The following is a 23,216-nucleotide window of genomic DNA, read 5'->3' on the forward strand; positions in this document are numbered from 1 at the left end:
TAATCAACTCCAGCAATGGCCGGGTGCAAACAATGCCCCGTCACTGTGTAGTGGCTGCTGCCGGGTACTGCAGATCAGCAGCTACAGAGTCATGCAAGTTCAGGGCAAAGGTTGGTTCAATCCCACGGAAGAGCTACTGTATCGCAGACTGCTGAAAGAGTTAATGCTGCCTATAGTAGAAAGGTGTCAGTATACTATGTATAGGGCATGTACTGGTCAGACCCCTGAAAGTCTCAGCAACGGGCACATAATCATCAGAACGGGACCATGAGAAAGTCACCAGAACTGGACCATGACGAAAAGCCTTAGTGTCCTGTTTTCCTATGGCAGTTGGCGCTGCCAGGCTAAGTATTGAGTATTGAGGAGTTATAGTACCAGTCCCCATGGCCGAGCGCTTCTGAGGGTTCTACTTTAATCTATTTGTAGTCCCCAAGAAAGGAGGCAGCATGCAGCCCATACTGGACCTAAAACAACTCAACAAATATGTACGGGTCCATCACTTCCGCATGGAGTCCCTTCGGTCCATCATTGCGTCCATGGAAAAAAAGAGAATATCTCGCCTCCATAGACATACAAGACGCATACCTGCATATACCGATTGCACATGCCCATCAGAGGTTTCTCAGGTTCGTAATCGACCAGGACCACTACCAGTTCGTGGCTCTCCCGTTCGGACTCGCCACGGCTCCCAGAGTGTTAACTAAAGTCAAGGCAGCCACCATGGACGTCCTGCACTCCAGAAGCATAGTAGTCGTTCCATACTTGGTCGATCTACTCATCAAGGCTCCCACCTTCAAGGACTGCAAGCTCAGTGTCTCAATCACAATCGACACTCTGAGTCGCATGGGCTGGTTAGTCACCCTACAAAAGTCATCACCAACCCCGAGTCAGTCTCTGACCTTCCTGGGAATGCTATTCAACACCTCCAGGGGTCTAGTGTTTCTTCCCAAGGACAAGGCACTGGCTCTCCGCCTAGGAGTTCGCACCCTCCTCCCCAAACCCCCTCGATCTCTTTGGTTTGCCATGAGAGTCCTCAGCAGTATGGGGGCAGCAATAGAAGCCGTCCCATTTGCCCAGTTTCACCTCAGGCTTCTCCAACTAGCCATACTCAAGTCCTGGGACAAGAACCCTTTCTCTCTCGACAGGGAGTTCCGGCTAACGTTGTCAACCAGGCGGCTCAAGCCAACCTCGCTAGCAAAGGGGAAATCCTTTCTCACAGGTCAATTTGAAGGTTCTGACCACCGATGCGAGCCTGACGGGTTGGGGTGCAGTGCACCTACACCACAGGGCAAGTGGTCCCCAGTGGAAGCGACCATGCCCATCAACATCCTGGAATTCGTGCCATCCTCCTGGCATTGAGTGCCTTCCATCACTTACTGGCAGCCTCTCACATCAGAATACAGTCGGACAATGCCACGGCTGTGGCATATGTGAATCACCAAGGTGGGACCCGCAGTACCCAGGCGATGCGAGAAGTATCACACATCCTCCACTGGGCGGAGGACACAGTCGGTTCTCTCGGCGGTCCACATTCCGGGTGTGGACAACTGGGAAGCAGACTTCCTCAGCCGACAAGGAATAGACTCGGGAAAGTGGTCTCTCTATCCTGAAATTTTTTGCCAGATCTGCCATCGCTGGGGGACCCCGGATGTGGACCTAATGGCATCCCAATTCAATGCCAAGGTCTCCCAACTTCATGGCCAGAGCACACGCTCCGCGGTCGCTCGGAGCAGACGCTATGGTTCAGGACTGGACCCAGTTCCAGCTTCTGTCCATTTTTCCATCTCTCCCCCTGATATCCAGAGTGGTGAGGAAGATCAAGCAAGAGGGACTTCCAACCATCCTAATCGCACATGACTGGCCCAGACGTACATGGTACGCCTCCCCGACCGCCCGGATCTTCTATCACAAGGCCCGTTCTACCACCAGAGCTCAGGGGCCCTCAATTTGACGGCGTGGCCCTTGAAACCTGGGTTCTAATCTAACCCAGGCAGGGCTCTCGCCGGACGTCATTAGGACCATGATCAGGGCACGGAAGCCAGCCTCTGCCAAGATTTATTACTGTACCGGAAAGCTTTCTTTACCTGGTGCGAATCTCGTGGCCAGACCCCAATCCCTTATTCCCTTCCCAAAATACTTGGGTTTCTCCACTCTGGTCTGGAGGCCAGGCTGTCCCTGGGCTCGCTTAAGAGCCAGGTGTCAGCCCTCTCAGTGCTTTTTCAAAGGCGCATTGCTACCAAGCCGCAAGTAAGGACTTTTCTTTAGGGGGTTTCCCGAATGGTTCCCCCCTACAGACGACCACTAAAAACGTGGGACCTCAACCTGGTCCTGACAGCATTGCAGGAACCACCCTTCGAACCCCTTATGGAGGTCCCGCGCCGCCTTCTCTCCCAGAAGGTGGTTTTCCTGGTGGCAATCACCTCGCTACGCATGGTGTCTGAACTGACAGCACTCTCCTGCAGACGGCCCTTCCTGGCTTTTCACCAGGACAAGGTAGTTCTCCGTACGATCCCATCCTTCCTTCCGAAGGTTGTGTCCAACTTCCACCTCAATGAGGAAATTTGACTGCCATCCCTTTGTCCGCTTCTGGTTCATAGAGTGGAGAAGGCTCTGCATACGCTTGACCTTGTCAGGGCATTGCGTATATATGTGTCTAGGATTGCGTCCTTCCGGAGGTCTGATTCTCTTTTCCTTCTTCTGGAAGGCGGCCACAAGGGTCTGCCAGCTTTCAAAGCTACCCTTGCCAGGTGGATCACATCTACCATACAAGAGGCCTACAGCCTTAAAGGGAACCTGTCACCTGAATTTGGCGGGACCGGTTTTCGGTCATATGGGCGGAGTTTTCGGGTGTTTGATTCACCCTTTCTTTACCCGCTGGCTGCATGCTGGCCGAAATATTGGATTGAAGTTCATTCTATGTCCTCCATAGTACATGCCTGCGCATAGAATGAACTTCAATCCAATATTGCGGCCAGCATGCAGCCAGCGGGTAAGGAAAGGGTGATTCAAACACCTGATAACTCCGCCCACATGACCGAAAACCGGTCCCGCCAAATTCAGGTGACAGGTTCCCTTTAAGAATTCTCTTCCAGCCGGTATTATGGCACACTCTACACGGGCGGTAGGGGCCTCCTGGGCCATTCAGCACCAGGCTTCGGCACAACAAGTGTGTAAGGCGGCCACTTGGACTAGCCTACACACGTTTACTAAATACTACAGGGTTCATACCCAGTCTTCAGCGGACGCGAGCCTGGGTAGATGTGTTCTGCAGGCGGCGGTGCCCCAAGTGTAGGGGCCTGTCTGCACAATATTCGTCCATTGCTTCCTACCCAGGGACTGCTTTGGGACGTCCCATGGTCCTGTGTCCCCCAATGAGGTGACAGAGTAATAGATTTTTGTGTACTCACCGTAAAATCTTTCTCTTAGCCTCTAATTGGGGGACACAGCTCCCATCCTGTTGCCCTTTCCAGGCCGTTGATACTGTTGAGTTCTCATATTGTTTTCTTGAGCTCGTACATAGTTGCCTTCTTATAGGCTTGGTTATGTTATTCATGTTACGTTCCTCCTACTGCTTTTGCACAAAACAGGAGAAGGCTGACGCCGTCCAGGGGTGTATACTGCAGAGGAGGAGCCACGGTTAATCTTTCAGATTATGCATAGTGTCGCCTCCTAGTGGACAGCAGCATAACACCCATGGTCCTGTGCCCCCCAATTAGAGGCTAAGAGAAAGAGATTTTACGGTGAGTACACAAAAATCTCCTTTTTATCAGTGCTAATATCAGATCTCTTGAATTCTGTGATGCCATGTTCGGATGCGAAATTTTCCTCTTGTGCATTCTCCCGCACTGGTCCTCGGAACACAGTGGGCGGCGCATGCGCAGATTGAGAGCATTGCTTGCGGATAGATGCTACTGCGCATGCGCCGCCAGCGCAAATTTTTATTTTTGTTTTTTTGAACACCACAATATTAAATGTGCAGGCGCAGGATTTAAAATAAGGAGGTAGGTCACTGAAGGTTCAGTGACTTGTCACAGATAGATGGACTTGGATAGAATGATGTCTTTCAAAAGTACACCTCGTCCCGCAAAGTACAGTAAGCCCTAGTGCACCTATGTTAGTGGAAAAATAAAAACAAAATTATGGCTTTTGGAAGAAGGGGAGGCAAAAAAGAAAAATCGCCAGTTCTTTAAGGGGTTAATCTAATCTCCCCAGAATATGGTCACATTTCTTAATAGTCTCCTTTGCCAGTGTCTTCTAGGGAGATTAGTTTTCTTACCTTTGATCATGTAGATTGGCGGAAGGAGTGTAAATGGAGATCCTCAAAACTCAGTAGGTGCTGATCTTGCTTGCAGCTCTTAGTGCCATGTTCCCCTGCCTGCTGGCGGTCGTCTTTGCCATCTTCTGTAATGAATACATAATGGAAGCTGTGGCCGCAGTGCCAGTTGTTAACTGCAGCGTGCTAACAGGGAGCAATCGCCTTGTGGCTAACCGTGCTCTTAATAGCAGGTATCGCGGCACTATCGCAGTGCCAGGCTACAGACCGCACAACAATTAGATCCTTACTTTACTCCGAGTGCCGGGCTGATACAAAAGGATTAATTCTATGCTGTGATGTCTAGTACGGTTCTTATTCCCTTCCTGCTGCTTTCAGTGGCCCTGGAGATATTCTCTTTTTTTCAGGTCTATGCTGGCTGTTGCGTTGTGCAGCAGATCATTTTCTATACCATAGATTTCTAATCGCTAGAAACTAATGTAAAAAAAAATACGCCATTTGTATGGTTTCAAAGGAAGAACGGTCTCCTTGGCTGGTGTTTGGGTTTTGCAAATCCTTCCCAACTTCATGATTGGTGTCAACACAGAATGACTGCTCATACCAAGCACACGTGCTCGGTGCCCCCTTGGCTTGGCCAAATATGTAATTGTACGTTCCCACCTAATTGTTCAGAATAACAATATTTTCATAATAAATTGAGTAACAAGTTATATGGTTCATTGTTTCCCATTGTGAACATCAAAAATTTGCTAAATCAGTAGTTTAGTGGAAAAATTTTAATTATTCCTTTACACCACCCAATATCATAAAATTCTGTGAAGCATCTGTGAAATTAAGGTACTAACCCACAACTAGATTAATTCCGCGAGGAGTGCAGTTTCCAAAATGGGGTCACTTTTGGTGGGTGCTGGGTTCTCCTGTTTTAGCATCTGAGGGACCCTGAAAATTCAACATGTCATCTACAACGGCACTGTAAGGGTATGTGCACACGTTGCGGATTCTCTGCGGATCCGCAGTGTTTTTTGAGGTGCAGAAACGCTGCAGATCCGCAATTGATTTACAGTACAATGTAAATCAATGAGAAAAAAAAAATGTTGTGCACACTTTGCGGAAAATCCGCTGCGGAAACGCTGCGGTTTGAAAGAAGTAGCATGTCACTTCTTTTTTGTGAATCTGCAGCGTTTTTGTACCCATTCCATTATAGAAATCCGCAGGGGTAAAAACCGCAGCAAATCCGCAAGAAAACCGCAGCAAAAACGCACAAAAAACGCTGCGGAACCGCAGGTGCGTTTTCTGCCAGCAGAGGCAGAATCCGCACCAGAAATTCCTACGCCTAATCCGCAACGTGTGCACATAGCCTAAAGGTACCTTCACACTGAGCAACTTTACGAGAACGACAACGATCCATGACGTTGCAGCGTCCTGGATAGCGATCTCGTTGTGTTTGACAGACAGCAGCGATCTGGATCCCACTGTGCCATCGCTGGTCGGAGCTAAAAGTCCAGAACTTTATTTGGTCGTCAGGTCGGCGTGTATCGTCATGTTTGACAGCAAAAGCAACGACGCCAGCAATGGTTTTTCATGGAGCAACAACCAGCGAGAACGATAAGTGAGTCGCCGTTACGTCACTGGATCGCTCCTGCATCGTTCTGGAGCTGCTGTGTTTGACGTCTCTACAGCGACCTAAACAGCGACGCTGCAGCGATCGGCTCGTTGTCTATATCGCTGCAGCGTCGCTGAGTGTGACGGTACCTTAAAAGTCAAATGCAGCTCCTTCCTTTACGAGCCCTGCTGTGAGCCCAGACAGTAGTTCATGACGATATATGGGGTATCTGTGTGCTCGGGAGAAATTAAACAACAAATGATGTCCCTTTTTTCGTTTTCTTCTTTTACCCTTGTGAGTATTAAAGCTTTGGGGCTAACGCAACTTTTTAGTTTTAGCAAATAAATACAGTAAATATTTCATTCTACTTGGCATTAATTTTTCTGATGCAGAATCTTCCTGAATCTGGCTTTGAATGGGAGGTTCAGCTTGTTTGGCGGTTTTCTGACACATAGACCCTTCAAAGTTACTCCAGAAGAGAAGTGGTCCCTAAAAACAGCTTTTGTAAAAAAAAAAAAAAAAAAAAACCGTTAAATGAAAAATTTCAGCTAAACTTTTAAGTGTTCTAACCCCAAAAAAGATGTTTCCAAAATGATGCTGACGTAAAGTAGACATGTGGTGAATGTTATTAACTACCGTATATTGTGCTGAATGACTGTCTGTTTTATGGGCATAAAAATTAAAGGTTTGAAACCTGAATTTTTATTTATTTTTTGGACATCAGAATAAATAAACTTCATATTGACCTAAATTTACCACCAACATAAAGTATGTGTGTCATGAAAAGAAATCTCAGAATTGTCATGAAGTGACAGGAAAGAGGAAAGCGGTTGAAGAGGGCCCTTTACCAAATTTTTTTTATGTTGAAGTGGACACATGATGGCTGCAAAACCGAATTATGATTTTTTTTTTTTTTTTTTTAATTAAATTGGAGTGGCAGTTTTGCATGTGCATTGCTATACAGGGGGTTGTATCCAACAGAGTTTAAAGGGAACCTGTCAGCAGGATTGTGCACAGTAAACTACACACAGTGTCAGGTCGGTGCTATTATACTGATTAAAATGATACCTGGTTTGATTAAATCCGTGTTGTGGTTGTACGCTTCGCGCCGCAGCCCTTTTTCGTTTTTGTGTTTTCGTTTTTCGCTCCCCTCCTTCCCAGAGCCATAACTTTATTTTTCCGTCAATATGGCCATGTGAGCACTTGATTTTTGCGGGACAAGTTGTACTTTTGAACGACACCATTGGTTTTACCATGTCTTGTACTAGAAAACGGGAAAAAAATTCCAAGTGTGGTGAAATTGCAAAAAAAGTGCAATCCCACCCTTGTTTGCTGGTCTTTCTTGCTAGGTTCACTACATGCTAAAACTGACCTGCCATTATGATTCTCCAGGTCATTACGAGTTCATAGACACCAAACATGTCTAGGTTATTTTTTATCTAAGTGGTGAAAAGAAATTCCAAACTTTGCTTAAAAAAAAAAAAATCACAATTTTCCAAGACCCGTAGCGTCTCCATTTTTTGGGATCTTGGGTCAAGTGAGGGCTTATTTTTTGCGTGCTGAGCTGACATTCTTAATTATAACATTTTGGTGCAGATACGTTCTTTTGGTCACCTGTTACTGCGTTTTAACGCAATGTTGCGGTGACCATCAAAAAAAGTAATTCTTTTCTCGCTACGCCATTTAGCAATCAGGTTAATGCTTTTTTTTTATTGATAGATCGGGCGATTCTGAACGCGGCGATACCAAATATGTGTAGGTTTGATATTTTTTTTATCGTTTTATTTTGAATGGGGTGAAAGGGGGGGTGATTTAAACTTTTTATTTTTTTTTTTTCATATTTTTTCATATTTTTTAAAACTTTTTTTTTTTTTTTTTTTTTTTTTTTTTTTTAACTTTTGCCATGCTCCAATAGCCTCCATGGGAGGCTAGAAGCTGGCATAGCCTGATCGGCTCTGCTACATAGGAGCTCTGCTATGAGCCCCAACCACAGGGTGGCACTCACAGGAATCTGGCATCAACAACCATAGAGGTCTTCAGGAGACCTCTGGTTGTTATGCCAATGCACCGATGACCCCCGATCATGTGACGGGTATCAGCGGTGCGCACATTTCCGGCCCAATGGCCGGAAGCGCACATTAAATGCCGCTGTCAGTTTGACAGCGGCATTTAACTAGTTAATAACGGCAGGTGAATCATGATTCCACCCTCCGCTATTGCGGGCACATGTCAGCTGTATAAAACAGTTGACATATCCCTGCTTTGATATGGGCTCACCGCCGGTGCCCACATTAAAGGGGGAGATGCGCCGTACTAGTATACGCATGTCGCAAAGGGGTTAATTTTTTATTTGTAGTTTTCAGTTAATAAGATTTTCATACTTCGGGGCAGCCTGTGGGGGGTCTTCATGTGGTTCTTAGATGTTTATGAATGGAGTGGTGGTCGATTATACGGACTTTCTGTTCATTCATACTCAATGGGACTGCCAGAAATTGTGCGTATGGCGTGTGGCTTTTTCTGGTAGTCCCTTAAAGAATGAATGGAGCGGAGATCCGCATGCTCAACCTTTGCTCCATCTAGAGCACACATGCCAAAATCTGGCCCGCAGGGTGAGGGTTTGGACCACGACGCTGGGTAGCTCTGCCACCCGGCATTGCACTTTCAACTATATCGGCATTCTACAGTTGAAAGAAGTGATGGAGGAAGAAACATCAGCTGACGCTACCTCTCCCGTCAGTCCCTCTGCCTCGGACGTCAACGTGTCTGCTGTACCAAGATGTACAGAGGATCAAAAGATACCATGAAGAGACAAGAGCAATGAGGGATTTTTTTTATTTTTTATGTGGGGCCTATTCTACTGTATGGATCATTTTTTGTGGCGCATCATACTGTATGGATCACTTTGTGTGGCGCATTATACTATATGGATCATTTTGTGTGGCGCTTTCTACTGTATGGATCATTTTGTGTGGCGCATCTACTATATAATTGAAGGGTCACTTCCGTCTGTCCTTCTGTCTGTAACGGTTATTCGTTCGCTGATTGGTCTCGGCAGCTGCCTGTCATGGCTGCCGCAACCAATCAGCGACGCGCACGGTCCTGAAGAAAATGGCCGCTCCTTACTCCCTGCACTCACTGCCCGGCGCCCGCACACACCCCTCCAGTCAGCCCTCACACAGGGTTAATGGCAGCGGTAACGGACTGCGTTATGCCGCGGTGTAATGCAGTCCGTTACCGCTGCTATTAACCCTGTGTGACCAAGTTTTTTACTATTGACGCAGCCTATGCAGCGCCAATAGTAAAAACATCGAAAGTTAAAAATAATAAAAAAAATAAGAAATGATTATATACTCACCTACGCCGCCTTTCCTGCTCCTCGCGATGCAACCGGCACGTTCCAGTCGCACGGATGGTCTGGCAGAAGGACCTGCCATGACGTCACGGTCATGTGACCGCGACGTTATCACAAGTCCTGCGCGGAAAGGACCTGCCGTGACGTCACGGTTATGTGACCAGTACACGGTCATGTGACCGCGACATCATGACAGGTCCTGCACGACATGGACCTGCCGTGACGTCACGGTCATGTGACCGCGATGTCAGCACACCCTGGGACCGGAAGATGCCGCCTGCACCCCACACAGGCGACAGTGCTACAACGCGCCTGCGGAAGGTGAGTATATGTTTATTTTTTATTTTTTTAACCTGTGTCATATGTGGCTGGGCAATATACTACATAGCTGGGCAATATGCTACGTGGCTCTGTGCTGTATACTACGTCACTGGGCAATATACTACGTGACTGGACAATATACTACGTCACTGGGCAATATACTAAGTCACTGGGCAATATACTACGTGGCTCTGCTGTATACTATGTCACTGGGCAATATACAATGTAACTGGGCAATATGCTACGTCACTGGGCAATATACAATGTAACTGGGCAATCTACTACGTGGCTGGGCAATCTACTACGTGGCTGGGCAATCTACTACGTGGCTGGGCAATATACTACGTGGCTGGGCAATATACTACGTGGACATACATATTCTAGAATACCCGATGCGTTAAAATCGGGCAACCATCTAGTTATACTATAAGGATCATTTCGTGTGGCACATTATACTGTATGGATCATTTTGTTTGGTGCATTATACTATATGGATCACTGTGTGGCGCATTATACTGTATGGAGCACTGGGTGGCGCATTATACTGTATGGAGCACTGGGTGGCGCATTATACTGTATGGATCACTTTGTGTGGCGCATTATACTGTATGGAGCACTATGTAAGCTGCATTATACTGCATGGAGGACAATGCGGGGTCCCATTATACTGTATGGAGGAATATGTGGTGCCCATTTATTCTGTAGCACTTTTTGTGGCAATTATACTGTATGGAGGACTGTCTGGTGATTACAGTTGGAGAATCATACTGTGATGGGAGTCACCATTCTTTGTCAGTGGGATTGTGGGAGGGGGCACAGTAGGATCATCTGTGGGGTTATACTGTGTTTGGGGGCACTTTTGTTTACATCATACTTTATCTGTATTATTCAAGATTTTCTATCCTTTATTACATATTTAAATTAGGTCATTGGGCCATATTCTTTTTACTATTACATAACATTATTTTTATTATTCCAATATTTTATTCTAAGATCTATTAATTAAAATGTCCTTTGTTCGTAGGAAAGCCCTATAACTGTTTTCATATGAAAAAGTTCTGTTAAATTTGATAATGAAAAACTTACTCAATTATAGTCATTTTTTTAAAAATTATCAATGTTGGCCCGTGACTTTGACCAAACATTTAATTTTGACCCTCTGTGTATGTCAGTTTAACATCCCTGATCTAGAGGATTACTGAGGGTCCCATCGATTAATAAGTTATCCCCTATGGGTAGAAGTTTACTGACTATTTTAGGAAAATGCAATAGGCCTTGCAATCAGTTGTAGGGATTTGGCATGACCCTAACTTCTATATGTAGGGCGTTTATAGTTGTCCTATTCTTATGGAATTTGTCCTGTGATTCGGCCCTTTTAAAAGCTGCCATTGTGGTTTTCATATAGCCGTATTCATCTGATTTCCACAAATTTACACATTAACAGAAGAAGGGGGAAAAAAATCTTCTGTCCAGACATGAGTGGTCAAACTATTGTACCTTGCCGGAGGTAACAAATCTAGACATTAGGCTTTTCGCTAACGGGTGCAGAGAGTAGGCGTACCCTGTTCCTCAAAAGGAAACAACCTATAATTTATAGACAAGTGTTTATTTTTAGTGCTGCTTGTTGCCAAGGATCAGCACAAGATTGTTAGATATTACATGTTGATTTTATACTTGCTTGCTTTGTTTTCTTTTCAATACATCCAAAAATGATTGTACAGTAATCGTATTTACCCCAGCCTGAGACATAACCGATAATATGGATGATTTCCACCGCGGGATTGTGATTTAATGCCGAATGTTAAAGTACTGTATTTTACATTTTTTTTTTTTTTTTTAAAGAGGCTGAAATGCTTTCGGCTTGTGGAAGCTATTCCCAAGCCTCTGTCACTCCAGCTCTATTCTGCGCCCTGTGCATCTCCTCCTGCTGGATGCTTTTCCTGAAGTCACGCAGCATAGAGGCTGTCGGTGAATCTGATGAGGCACCGCTGGGTGAGGAATACAGCTGGAGTGCCAGAGGCTCAGTAAGGACTTACGTCTCGTTTACGTATCCATTCAAACTCTGATTTCTCAATAACTAAGGAATGGACTGGCCATTTAAAGGTAAATCTGGACTTGTCTTTGAAAGAGCTACATGTCCGAGTAAATAATTTGGGGTGTGAAATTCTGCAGACAGATTCCCTTTAAAGGGTTTGTCCACTACTAGGACAACCTCTTCTTGATCCAAATTTTTGCCCCTCCTAAAATAATAAAGCGTACACTTTCCTCCCGTGCCGGCGCCGCTCCCACGGTGTCAGCACTTGCTCTCCCAGGGGAGATGATGTTGTGACATGTGACCCCGGCACCCAATCAGCGCTGGCGTCACTGTCCCCGCCTTCAGACAGACAGGATATGAAGTTTGGGCTGCAGCTGATTTCTGACTTCCTCTTCATGCTCAATTCCATGGGAGGCAGTGATGCCGATGCTGATTGGGCACCGAGGTCACGTGTCGCAAAAGAACCGTACGAGAGCCCTGATTGGAGCGAGTGCCGACACCGCGGGAACTACGCCAGCACAGGAGGTGAGTATAGGCTCTATTATTTTATCAGGGCCAAGCAAGGGGTCATTGTCTGACCTCACAGATGTTCATGTGGCTGAATCGGCAAAAATTACCAGACACCTCCCAAATCTTGTAGAAGGTCTTCCCAAAAGAGCAGAAGCTGTTATAGCCACTAGAGGCGAGCAGCTCTATATTCATACTTATAGATTTAGAAAGGAATTTCATAAAATCTCCTGTATGAGGAATGTGTAGGGGCCTTTACATTGTATCAGCACATGTGCAAATATTGTCCCATGCAAAGTGGAGTGAGGAATGCTGTACATGGACTGCACACGTTTGCCTCCGTTTTTTCTATTATTATTATTTCATTATTTATTATCTCAATTATTGTTTGCAAAGCTTGGTGGGATTTGAACGCAGGACCCCCCAGCGCTGGAAACGTTGGTGCTAACCACTGAGCCACTGTGCTGCCCCTAAATGCAGTACATACTATGTACATAGAATAGATATATCTTTCAAACTACGCAGAACTTTTAGATTTCAATTGCTAAAATTAAGCTTGCCTAAATGCTTTATGTAGCACTGAATGCAATGGACATAGCCTTTACAATGCAGAGAACAACAATAATTATAAAATTGCAACACTTACTAAAGTATTGTAAATGCGAGGTGCTTAGGGTGCTGTAGAGCCACAAATTAAATAAAAATAATATATATATATATATATATATATATATATATATATATATATACGCGCACACACACACACACACACACACACACACACACACACACACACACACACACACACACACACACACACACACACGTAGTAACTCTGTTGTCACCCCACCCAGAATCACGAACAAGACATTGAAATGGATCCTAATGCAAGATCCATGCGTGGGCGCTGATAGTTTCCTTGTGTAAATAATGGGTAAAAATGTTACATGAAGGGTCATTTTCAGGTTAAGTCTCCTCCCGACATATGTCTCCATGGTGCATTTGATTGAATTCTTTCTTGTATCTGAAATTGTGCTGATCAGCATAGGAATTACAGCTAGTATTATACCTACACTATGACAGGCTGTGTATGTCCTAATAACACTAGTTATCTAAATCTTTACATCAAAATCTGGACCTCCAGTCTTGTGGTTAGAAGATTCCCCGGTGTCTGGAGTGGGCGGTCATGTGACCGCATATATGCAAATTACATACTCCTGGCTACATTCCGACTAGACTTTCATGGCCTCGCTCAATTCACTTGAATAAGATTGTGCACGTCTAGTCGGCTTGTGACCTCACGTAGGCAAATTGTATACTTGTGGTCACGTGACCACCTGCTCCAGGCATCGGAGAATCTTCTAACGTTAACCCTGGACAACCCCTTTAAAGCAAAATACTTTAAAGATATTTCCTGGTTATAGGGTTCTAGCCTCCAATGGGCAGCACTGGGGTACATTAATAAAATGAGGTGTTACTCGCCCCTCCCCTGTGCTGTCTCTCCTTTCGCTATTCCGCTCTCTATTTACTATTTGCATCGCCCATCACCGCTGCAGTCAATCACTGTTTTCAGCAATCTTGTGCCTTACCAGGAGGCATTTGTCACTTTAATTTACAACAAGTCATTGCGGCATAAATATAAAGGCTAGCGGGGACCCCAGAGTATCCATGCTCTAGTTGTGGAGGACTAGACAAGTAAATGTTGTATTTTTGTCAAGCCTAATTTTTTTTTTTTTTTTTTACATTTTGGACAATCCCTATTAACATTCCAAAATTCATGTGATCGGGTGAAAGCAGACCGATCGCTACTGCACTTGCAATGTAAAAGCGACTACTTTTCTGGAAGAGTAGGACAAAGTCTCTGAAATCAGGCCCCCTGTGTCCTCTCTGCGGGGATTTTGTTTTACGGCCTTTCAGCAGAGGACGCAGGCGACACAACACACTGTACCGTTGTAGCGCTGAGTGCACGCCACACGGGTGCAGCGCCCCAGCAGCCATGTAGAAGTAATAGGCCCGGCTTTCTTGTCTTCCTGCCGAGGAGCTTCTGCAGTAGGATGATCGTGTTCAGTAATGGCTGGAATCACACCGCGCTATATTCCACTCTCGAAAACTGGTTGCTAGGGTGACCAAAAAGTATTCGCTTCAATCCAGTTTTTTTTTTTTTTTTTCTTTCCCCCAGACAGGCTGCAATTTAAACCTTCAAAATAATTATTTGGCACCGTGTGAAGTTTCTGTACAGACGAGGTACACATTTCTCATGGTGAGTGGGCAGAGCTGGGCTGGTTTACAGATCATCCCGCACTTGTGAAAGAGATGTAATGAGTTGGTGACATCGTCTACGTTGTATCCATGCTTCCACTAGAACAGAACAGGAAGTGTTGTGATTGCTTGCTGCGTTTTTCATCTCGGACATGTTTGTTCTACCTATTTTTCTTTTTTCAGTGGGAGATTATACGTCGTTGGGTGGTAAACTCTGGAACCATTGATAACATCTTTGAAATGTAACTTTGTGTGAAGTTCTTTTTACAGGTTCATTTCTTTTTATAACCACCACTGATCGATAGTTTCTAAAGATCGAAATATCCGTCAGATGTCCCTTCATTTTTTTTTTTATTATTATTTATGCCTTTATTATTTTCAGTATTATCAACAATTGTACATGGCCGAATGATAGATACCAATGATTTTTCTGTGGCTACAATCCATTTTGAATAACAATAGTTTGATGGATTTCGACTGGGGGGACATCATTATGTGCGAATGGATACCCCTTTTATAAGGTTTAGATGTTGAAAGGATCATGTAATCTGATTTATTCTGCCTGAACCACAGGCGGCGCAAATCATACCACGGCCGCAGAATTGTAGCCGGCACAAATCATACCCCGGCCGCAGAATTGTAGCCGGCGCAAATCATACCCCGGCCACAGAATTGTAGCCAGCGCAAATCATACCCCGGCCGCAGAATTGTAGCCGGCGCAAATCATACCCCGGCCGCAGAATTGTAGCCAGCACAAATCATACCCCGGCCACAGAATTGTAGCCGGCGCAAATCATACCCCGGCCGCAGAATTGTAGCCGGCACAAATCACCCCAGCCGCAGAATTGTAGCCGGCACAAATCATACCCCGGCTGCAGAATTGTAGCCGTGTATGTTTTGCTCCAAAAATGCAAACTCATGGTTAAAAGCCTGCGTCCCGTCTGACTCCTCCAAGGCAGGGCTCTGACTTTTTCCTCCCACCAGTAAAACAGCGGGTAAGCTTGCTCTATCTGCCCAATGAACGTGGATGCTTTGAAGAATAATGCAGTCATAAATATCTGAAAAATACAAATTGATGGAGAGATAATGAAATCTTGAGATATGATTTTTATTACCAATTTAGGCCGATCCGTGTAAAACACAAGAGATTTTTCGGTTAGATAAAGCCTTTTTCAAGGTACATCTGAGTGTGTAAATAAACAGAAAATTCCTAAGTACTATAATAAAAATAAAGAAAAAAATGCATTGAAAAAAACAATTCAGTATATACAAAAACAGCATAGGTTGCAGTGTTTACAAACATATAGGAATCCATTCCTTCAACACCTTGATTGACAGGTCCCCTCGTATGGGTGCGCATAGTATTTTTTTTTAACTTCCAAATAACTGCACCATTGTGGTGTGTCCCAGAAATCGGACCCTGCTGATACAATGCCAATCTCCAATCCCATTTATTTCCCCTTTGTAAAGGGTTTGAATGTTCTAATCTAAATAGAAGCTATAAAAATGGTTCCAAAGGTAAAATTCTAATCCCGTCCATTTACAACAGCCCCCTGTAATCTTCCATGTTATTAGTGCCTGCACCCAAATGAAAAGCCCCTCTTTGAAATAATTGATTTAAAATCGTCATACCTTTTTATGCTCCGATCAGCACGTTTTCCCCTTAATTCGACAAAAATCACCATTTTGCAATAGATTTGTCACGCTCCTGTATAATATCTCTAATTTTGACTACAGTGAGAGTCGTAGGTAATTCTGGTCTTGAGTATCTGTCACAGTGTGAATGCTTAGAATATTTACCGGCACAGTGGGGCAGGAGCTCCGCTGAGATGCTTGTGTATAGATGTATACGCCGTGAAATGCTCCTTTTTTTATTTTTCTCATTCAACAGAACTGGCGCCATGTCAAGAATACGGCATTAATTATTTGTAACCTGTAATTATAAACCTGATACATTTTCTGCTGCAGCTATATAATTTCTACTAACAAACCTCCAATGCCTGATTGTTTGTTTAGTGTTGATGCTTTGTGCTGTTTTGGAAGCTGAATTTTTTAATAGTTTTTTATTTTTGTACTGGATTGGGTATTTTATTTTCCGTTCATCTTTTATTTTCCGTTCATCTTCGCTTCTGCGCTTGCTTTAATGGTCTTTACGTACTATAATTTTTGAGTGGCAATATTTAATTGCATGTTTACGAGATGCAGAGCCTTCCCCGTCGTTATGTGTCTTCATTTAGAAGTCCGATTTTTCACGTACGGTAAAAACCACGGATAGCACTCGCACCTGTGAAAATCTCTGGGACCATTCACATGTCCAGGATTTTTCTCAGACCAAGTGGACCTTAGACAATCACTGAGATATGTCCGATTTTGAGCCGAGGGTCAGATCAAAATCGGCAATGCAATGCAATTCTATGGGACCGTGAAAAAATTGGACCTCACTTAGATTCCATCTGAACGTGGTCCAATTTTCATGGACTGTCACATAGAAGGCAGAGAAACCTTTTTTTTTTTTCTCTCGACAGCCTAGAAAAATGGGTGACATTTCGATCACACTCTGATGAAAATAATCAGTCTGTATTTACATGAAAAAATCAGACCTCTGAATGAGGCCTCAGCAGTGCTGAAAGGATTTAAGGGACATCTGACAAACCAAGCGCCCTTGATGTTGCCTTGCACCTATCTTTGCTCCCCTCTTCCTTCATTGACAGCTTTGGCTTTACAGGAGCCTGAGAAGGGCAGAGATTGATGACAAACAAGAAGTTCTGAACTGTTTGGCTACGTCAAAGGTGCACTTATTTTTGCAGTTTGCATAGTCATTTTTGTTCAAACAGTCCCCCTTTAAGCGTTGCCAAATCATAATCCTGTTTTCCTATGAGAAGGAAAAAAGACTATTTGTCCATAGCTTTTGCATTTCACTACGGTTAGCAAAAAAAAAATTCTCCAGCTATATTTTGCAAAGTGTCGGGCCCATAGAGGTTTATGAATACTTTCCATGGGGTATTGGTGTGAACAGAGACTAAGCTCTGCCATAGACAGCATTAGGATATGTTTCCACGTTCAGGAAACGCTGCGTGTTTGATGCTGCGTAGAGCGACATACGACATGGGACATACGACATGTAAAATACAACATGTGACATGTGACATACAACATGTGACATGCGACATACAACATGCAACATGTGACATACTGTACATACATATCGAACATGCAACATTCATAACATACATACAGTACATTCAACGTAGAGTACATTCTCACCATCACCTTGTCACCTTGATCCCCGAAGCCAGTGTCACCTGTAACAAATAATAAAATAATAAACAAACAATATACTCCCTGATTCGCAGGTATCCAATTAAAACGAGTGTCCCACGACGATCTCCCGTGGAGAGCAGACACATCAGCTGATGTGACCGCTCTCCAGGAATACAATGATGGAAGGTATCCTTCCACAATGTATTCCTCACAATGTATTCCTCCGCCCCTGTGAGAAAATAGTCCCTAGTCTCACTTGTGGCACTGCTGTGTGGGAATTTTCCCACACAGCTTTGCCATAAAGTGAGACTCTGAACTAAAGTAACCTCAGTGATGCACTGCAGGAGCCATTGTCTCCTGTCAGTGTGTCACTGGAGGGCATATAGAGCGGTGACATCACCTGATGTCACTGTTCTATAGGGGAGATCGTCGTGGGACATTCGTTATTAATTGAACTACGGCGGAAAGTAAGTATACGGTTTATTATTTTTACTTTTTTTTGCAGGCGCTCAAGTATGGTGAAATTAAGAATAATAAAATACTTTTTTTCTGGCTGTGTCTTTTATTTTTATTTTTTTACAGTTTCTCTACAATAGGATTAGGATCCAAGAAGTATCGTTTCTCCTTGCAGAGAGTGACATAAGCATGTCGAGTTGAGGAGACTTAAAGCTGCAATGCTCCTCTGGGAAATATGCAAATTGTCTCTTCAGAGAGGAAGAGGACTAGAACTCTAGTCCAATAGGTGGCACTAGAGTTCTAGTCCTCTTCCTCTCTGAAGAGACAATTTACAATAGGATTAGTAATGGATAGGCGTCTTATTGATGCCTCTCCATTATTAACCGGGCTTAATGTCACCTTATATTAGCAAGGTGACATTAACCCCTTATTACCTCATATCCCACTGCTACAGGGGAGTGGGAAGAGAGGGGCTAAGTGCCAGAATTGGCGCATCTTACAGATGTGCCATTTCTGTGGCGGCTGCGGGCTGGTATTTGTAGCCGGTGGGGCCAATATCCATGGCCCCTCTCCAGGTTATGAATATCAGCCCGCAGCTATAAAATATAGGGGGACCCCACGTCATTGTTTTTGGGGGGTCCCCCTATTTTTATAGCCAGTAAAGGCTAAGTAGACAGCTGCGGGCTGATATTCATAGCCTGGGAAGCTCCATGGGTACTAACCCCTTCCCAGGCTACAAACATCAGTCCCCAGGCGCTGGTTTTCCCTCTCTGGTGCAGAAAATTGCACGGGAGCCCACGCCATTTATTTTTATTTTTTTTTCAAATTATTATTTTTTTTTTATAAATTAAACATTTGCGTTTAAGGCCAGCGTTAATACCCGGCACTGCCGCGGGCACTCGGGACCGGAGCATTCAGCTGCATCGAAATACATGCTGCCACACACTCCGCTCTCGAGTGCCATGACAGTGCTGGGTATTGAAGCGAGAGACTTGTGTGAGTTTCTCGCGTGTGTGACCCGGCCTAATGCAGATTTCATGTGTGTGTCTTTATTTAAGGCCGGGATCACACATGTGAGAAACTCGGACGAGTCTCGCATCTTAATACCCGACACTGGCGCCGGCACTCGGGAGCGGGGCGTGCAGCTTTATAGAAATACATGCAGCTGCACGTTCCGTTCCCAAGTGCCGGCGGCAGTGCCGGGTATTAAGATGCGAGACTCGTCCGAGTTTCTCGCTTGTGTGATCCATCTATCGTATCTATCTATCTATCATCTATATCAATCATCTGTTTATTATCTATCTATCGTATCTATCAATCATCTGTTAATCTATTATCTATCGTATCTATCTATTATCTATTTATCTATTATATATCTATCGATATATCTATCTATCGATATATCTATCTGTCATCTCTATTATATGATAGATACAATAGATATGATAGATATATATCTATCGTATCCATCTATCTATCTATCGTATCTATCATATCTATCTAATTATCTATCAATATATCTATCGATATATCTATATATAGATATATTTATAGATAGATATATCGGTAGATAATAGATAGATATATCAATAGATACCATAGATAAATATGATAGATAGATCCATAGATAGATATGATAGATAGATACGATAGATATGTATCGTATCCATCTAACGAATCTATCTATAGTATCTATCTAGCTGTGTGTATATTCTTCAATGGAGTATGTAAATGAAGAGGTTGGACAAGAAATGACATCACAATTTTTTTTTTGTATATCTTTATTGAGCCTACAAAAACACACAAATCCGCATGAAAAAATTGCATGAAAAAACGCAGGTGACCTGCCAGTGACCTCAGGTGCAAATTTGGTGCAGATTTTACCTGTGTCAAATCCTGATGCAATCCTGAACATGGAAACATACCCTTATCGTTCCCATTGCCAGGTGACTATCAGTGTTCATCAGTGCAAAACCTTCCGCTGCGGAAATACTGTGAATTGCATTACCCAAGGTAAAATCCACAGCAAAAATTGTCAGCCTGCAGATTCTCCATTGAGTCTTGACATTTTGTGAAATCTCGTCCGGGTGCTTCTATATGCAATGGATTTTTTTTTTTAATTTTCTGCTTATCCCACACTTTAGAACATCACCTCACTATTTACTACCATTCTAACCTTTTTTAGTAAAAATAAGAAAGCTTAAATCCATTCAGTCTGAAAGACGGACTGCCAGTTCACTTTGGGCATGTGACGCAATAAAGTCCATTGTAATCTTCAGATCTATTGAGAGTGGAGGAGGAGTGAGGAGCAGAGGGAAACGTAGAAAGATGGTGCTGAGCTTTCCAACAAGTCATTTATCTCACCCCAGTGCTGATTCACATCCAGACAACTCAGTTCTGCTGTATACCAGAATTCCCTCCAGGCTGCTGCTTCTCTGTGTACTTAAAAACTAATAATAATTTAAAAAAAAAAAGCTCATTGATCCCTCTCTGTGCTGTGTTTGAGAGATCATAGCAGCTTGTCTTCACCCACCAGCTCAGAGTGGATTGCAAATGAGAGAACGAGCCTACAGAAAAGAAGCAGAATGCAAGCCCTATAATGGCCAGAAGTAGTGTTGTTATTCATCTACTCACACAGGACAGTTACCCTTTTACATATATTAATAATACCCGTAAAGATTGGGGCTCACAAACTATGGGGACATTGATGATAATGTTTGTAAATTGCTGTGAAAATTAATGGCACCATATAAGTATAATAAATAACTAAATGGCCTCAATTTTTTTTTTCTCTGCAGGTCGGCACATTTGGAAATCCTTCCCAGTGGCTTCATGTTGGCAATCGTGGATTTTCTTCACCCTGCGGAGGATCTTTCAGGTCCTTTCGCATAGCCGCTTTTCTGCTCTTTGGATCTTGCTTTAATTCCCTGAAGACTCCCCTTGGCCTGACATGAGCTCCCAGACTCATCCAGGTACGTGTGTTGGGATTTTTTTTTTTTTTTTTGGCATATAATGTGAATTTGCCCGTTTGCCGCAGCTTACAGACTGAAGGGAAATCTGTTATAGTTTCAATGCCAAATCAAGCAACTGTTTCTGCTTTATCCATCCGAGGTGGCGAGTCCATGAATTAAACACAATCCTAGTAGCACGGCATTTGGTAGAATAATAAACTCTGTGCCGGAGGTGCCGCCGTCCCACCTACAGCCAGCGAACAGATGGCTGGAATATGCTGAATGTGTTTGTTTAGGTATATGGAGAGTTTTTGTAATCTGAGGTCCTAAGCATGTTTTTGTGCTTGTCTCTAGGAGTCTCATTAGCTCCATTCCTAATTTCTGCACCCCCCATACCTCCTTTCATTACTCCTGATACATAAGTTTTAAAGTTCTATATTCTAAAACAATGAATAATGAATTGTGCTGCCTGATCTCGCCACAACAATACAGGGCTGGAATGCCCTTCTAACCGTTTCCCGCCCCAGGCTTATATTGTATATGATAAATCCATCTGGTGTTGAAAGGGTTTAATGTGGGGTGGGTAGCGGTGTTGGGGGGGTCGGATTATTTAGGAGGACAGTCAGCAGTTTTTGAAGCCTTAGCTTGTGCTTTCAGACTGAGGAGAGAGAATCCCTTGCTTTATTTAATGGCTGATTTGTGACAATGCCTCTCCTAGCTTCTGTTCATTGCTTGCTCGGTGCCTTTTGATCCTGAGAGCAATGAAACAAGATCTATTTATAGCCGGCTGTGAACTGGCTGTACTGTGTTGTATCGCTCTGGTTTTTTATGAAGATTTGTTATGCCCGTCCCTCTTGTTAACAGGCAGTGAGATAGGCCGCCCGCTCTGCAGCATTTTATTTCTGTTTTTCTGGAAAATGTAATGCAGTCGTGTATTCGATCGCATTTGTTTGCTCTTTGTAGGAAGATAATATATATACAGTGGGGCAAAAAAGTATTTAGTCAGTCAGCAATAGTGCAAGTTCCACCACTTAAAAAGATGAGAGGTGTCTGTAATTTACATCATAGGTAGACCTCAACTATGGGAGACAAACTGAGAAAAAAAAATCCAGAAAATCACATTGTCTGTTTTTTTATCATTTTTTTTGCATATTATGGTAGAAAATAAGTATTTGGTCAGAAACAAACAATCAAGATTTCTGGCTCTCACAGACCTGTAACTTCTTCTTTAAGAGTCTCCTCTTTCCTCCACTCATTACCTGTAGTAATGGCATCTGTTTAAACTTGTTATCAGTATAAAAAGACACCTGTGCACACCCTCAAACAGTCTGACTCCAAACTCCACTATGGTGAAGACCAAAGAGCCGTCAAAGGACACCAGAAACAGAATTGTAGCCCTGCACCAGGCTGGGAAGACTGAATCTGCAATAGCCAACCAGCTTGGAGTGAAGAAATCAACAGTGGGAGCAATAATTAGAAAATGGAAGACATACAAGACCACTGATAATCTCCCTCGATCTGGGGCTCCACGCAAAATCCCACCCCGTGGGGTCAGAATGATCACAAGAACGGTGAGCAAAAATCCCAGAACCACGCGGGGGGACCTAGTGAATGAACTGCAGAGAGCTGGGACCAATGTAACAAGGCCTACCATAAGTAACACACTATGCCACCATGGACTCAGATCCTGCAGTGCCAGACGTGTCCCACTGCTTAAGCCAGTACATGTCCGGGCCCGTCTGAAGTTTGCTAGAGAGCATTTGGATGATCCAGAGGAGTTTTGGGAGAATGTCCTATGGTCTGATGAAACCAAACTGGAACTGTTTGGTAGAAACACAACTTGTCGTGTTTGGAGGAAAAAGAATACTGAGTTGCATCCATCAAACACCATACCTACTGTAAAGCATGGTGGTGGAAACATCATGCTTTGGGGCTGTTTCTCTGCAAAGGGGCCAGGACGACTGATCCGGGTACATGAAAGAATGAATGGGGCCATGTATCGTGAGATTTTGAGTGCAAACCTCCTTCCATCAGCAAGGGCATTGAAGATGAAACGTGGCTGGGTCTTTCAACATGACAATGATCCAAAGCACACTGCCAGGGCAACGAAGGAGTGGCTTCGTAAGAAGCATTTCAAGGTCCTGGAGTGGCCTAGCCAGTCTTCAGATCAAAACCCTATAGAAAACCTTTGGAGGGAG

The 23,216-nt window shown here is 43.9% G+C and overlaps 1 protein-coding gene across 1 annotated transcript in view; it reads left to right on the forward strand.

The window, feature by feature from the left end:
- Window positions 1-23,216, forward strand: part of HDAC4 (histone deacetylase 4) — a 213,280-nt gene that overhangs the window by 19,378 nt on the left and 170,686 nt on the right. The window contains exon 2 of the mRNA XM_069733292.1: window positions 20,866-21,039. Within this exon, the coding sequence (XP_069589393.1) occupies window positions 21,018-21,039 (22 nt within the window). The 5' untranslated portion in view covers window positions 20,866-21,017. The remainder of the gene's footprint in view (window positions 1-20,865; window positions 21,040-23,216) is intronic.

This window comes from Ranitomeya imitator, chromosome 7 (genome assembly GCF_032444005.1).
Source record: "Ranitomeya imitator isolate aRanImi1 chromosome 7, aRanImi1.pri, whole genome shotgun sequence".
Lineage (NCBI taxonomy): Eukaryota > Metazoa > Chordata > Amphibia > Anura > Dendrobatidae > Ranitomeya > Ranitomeya imitator.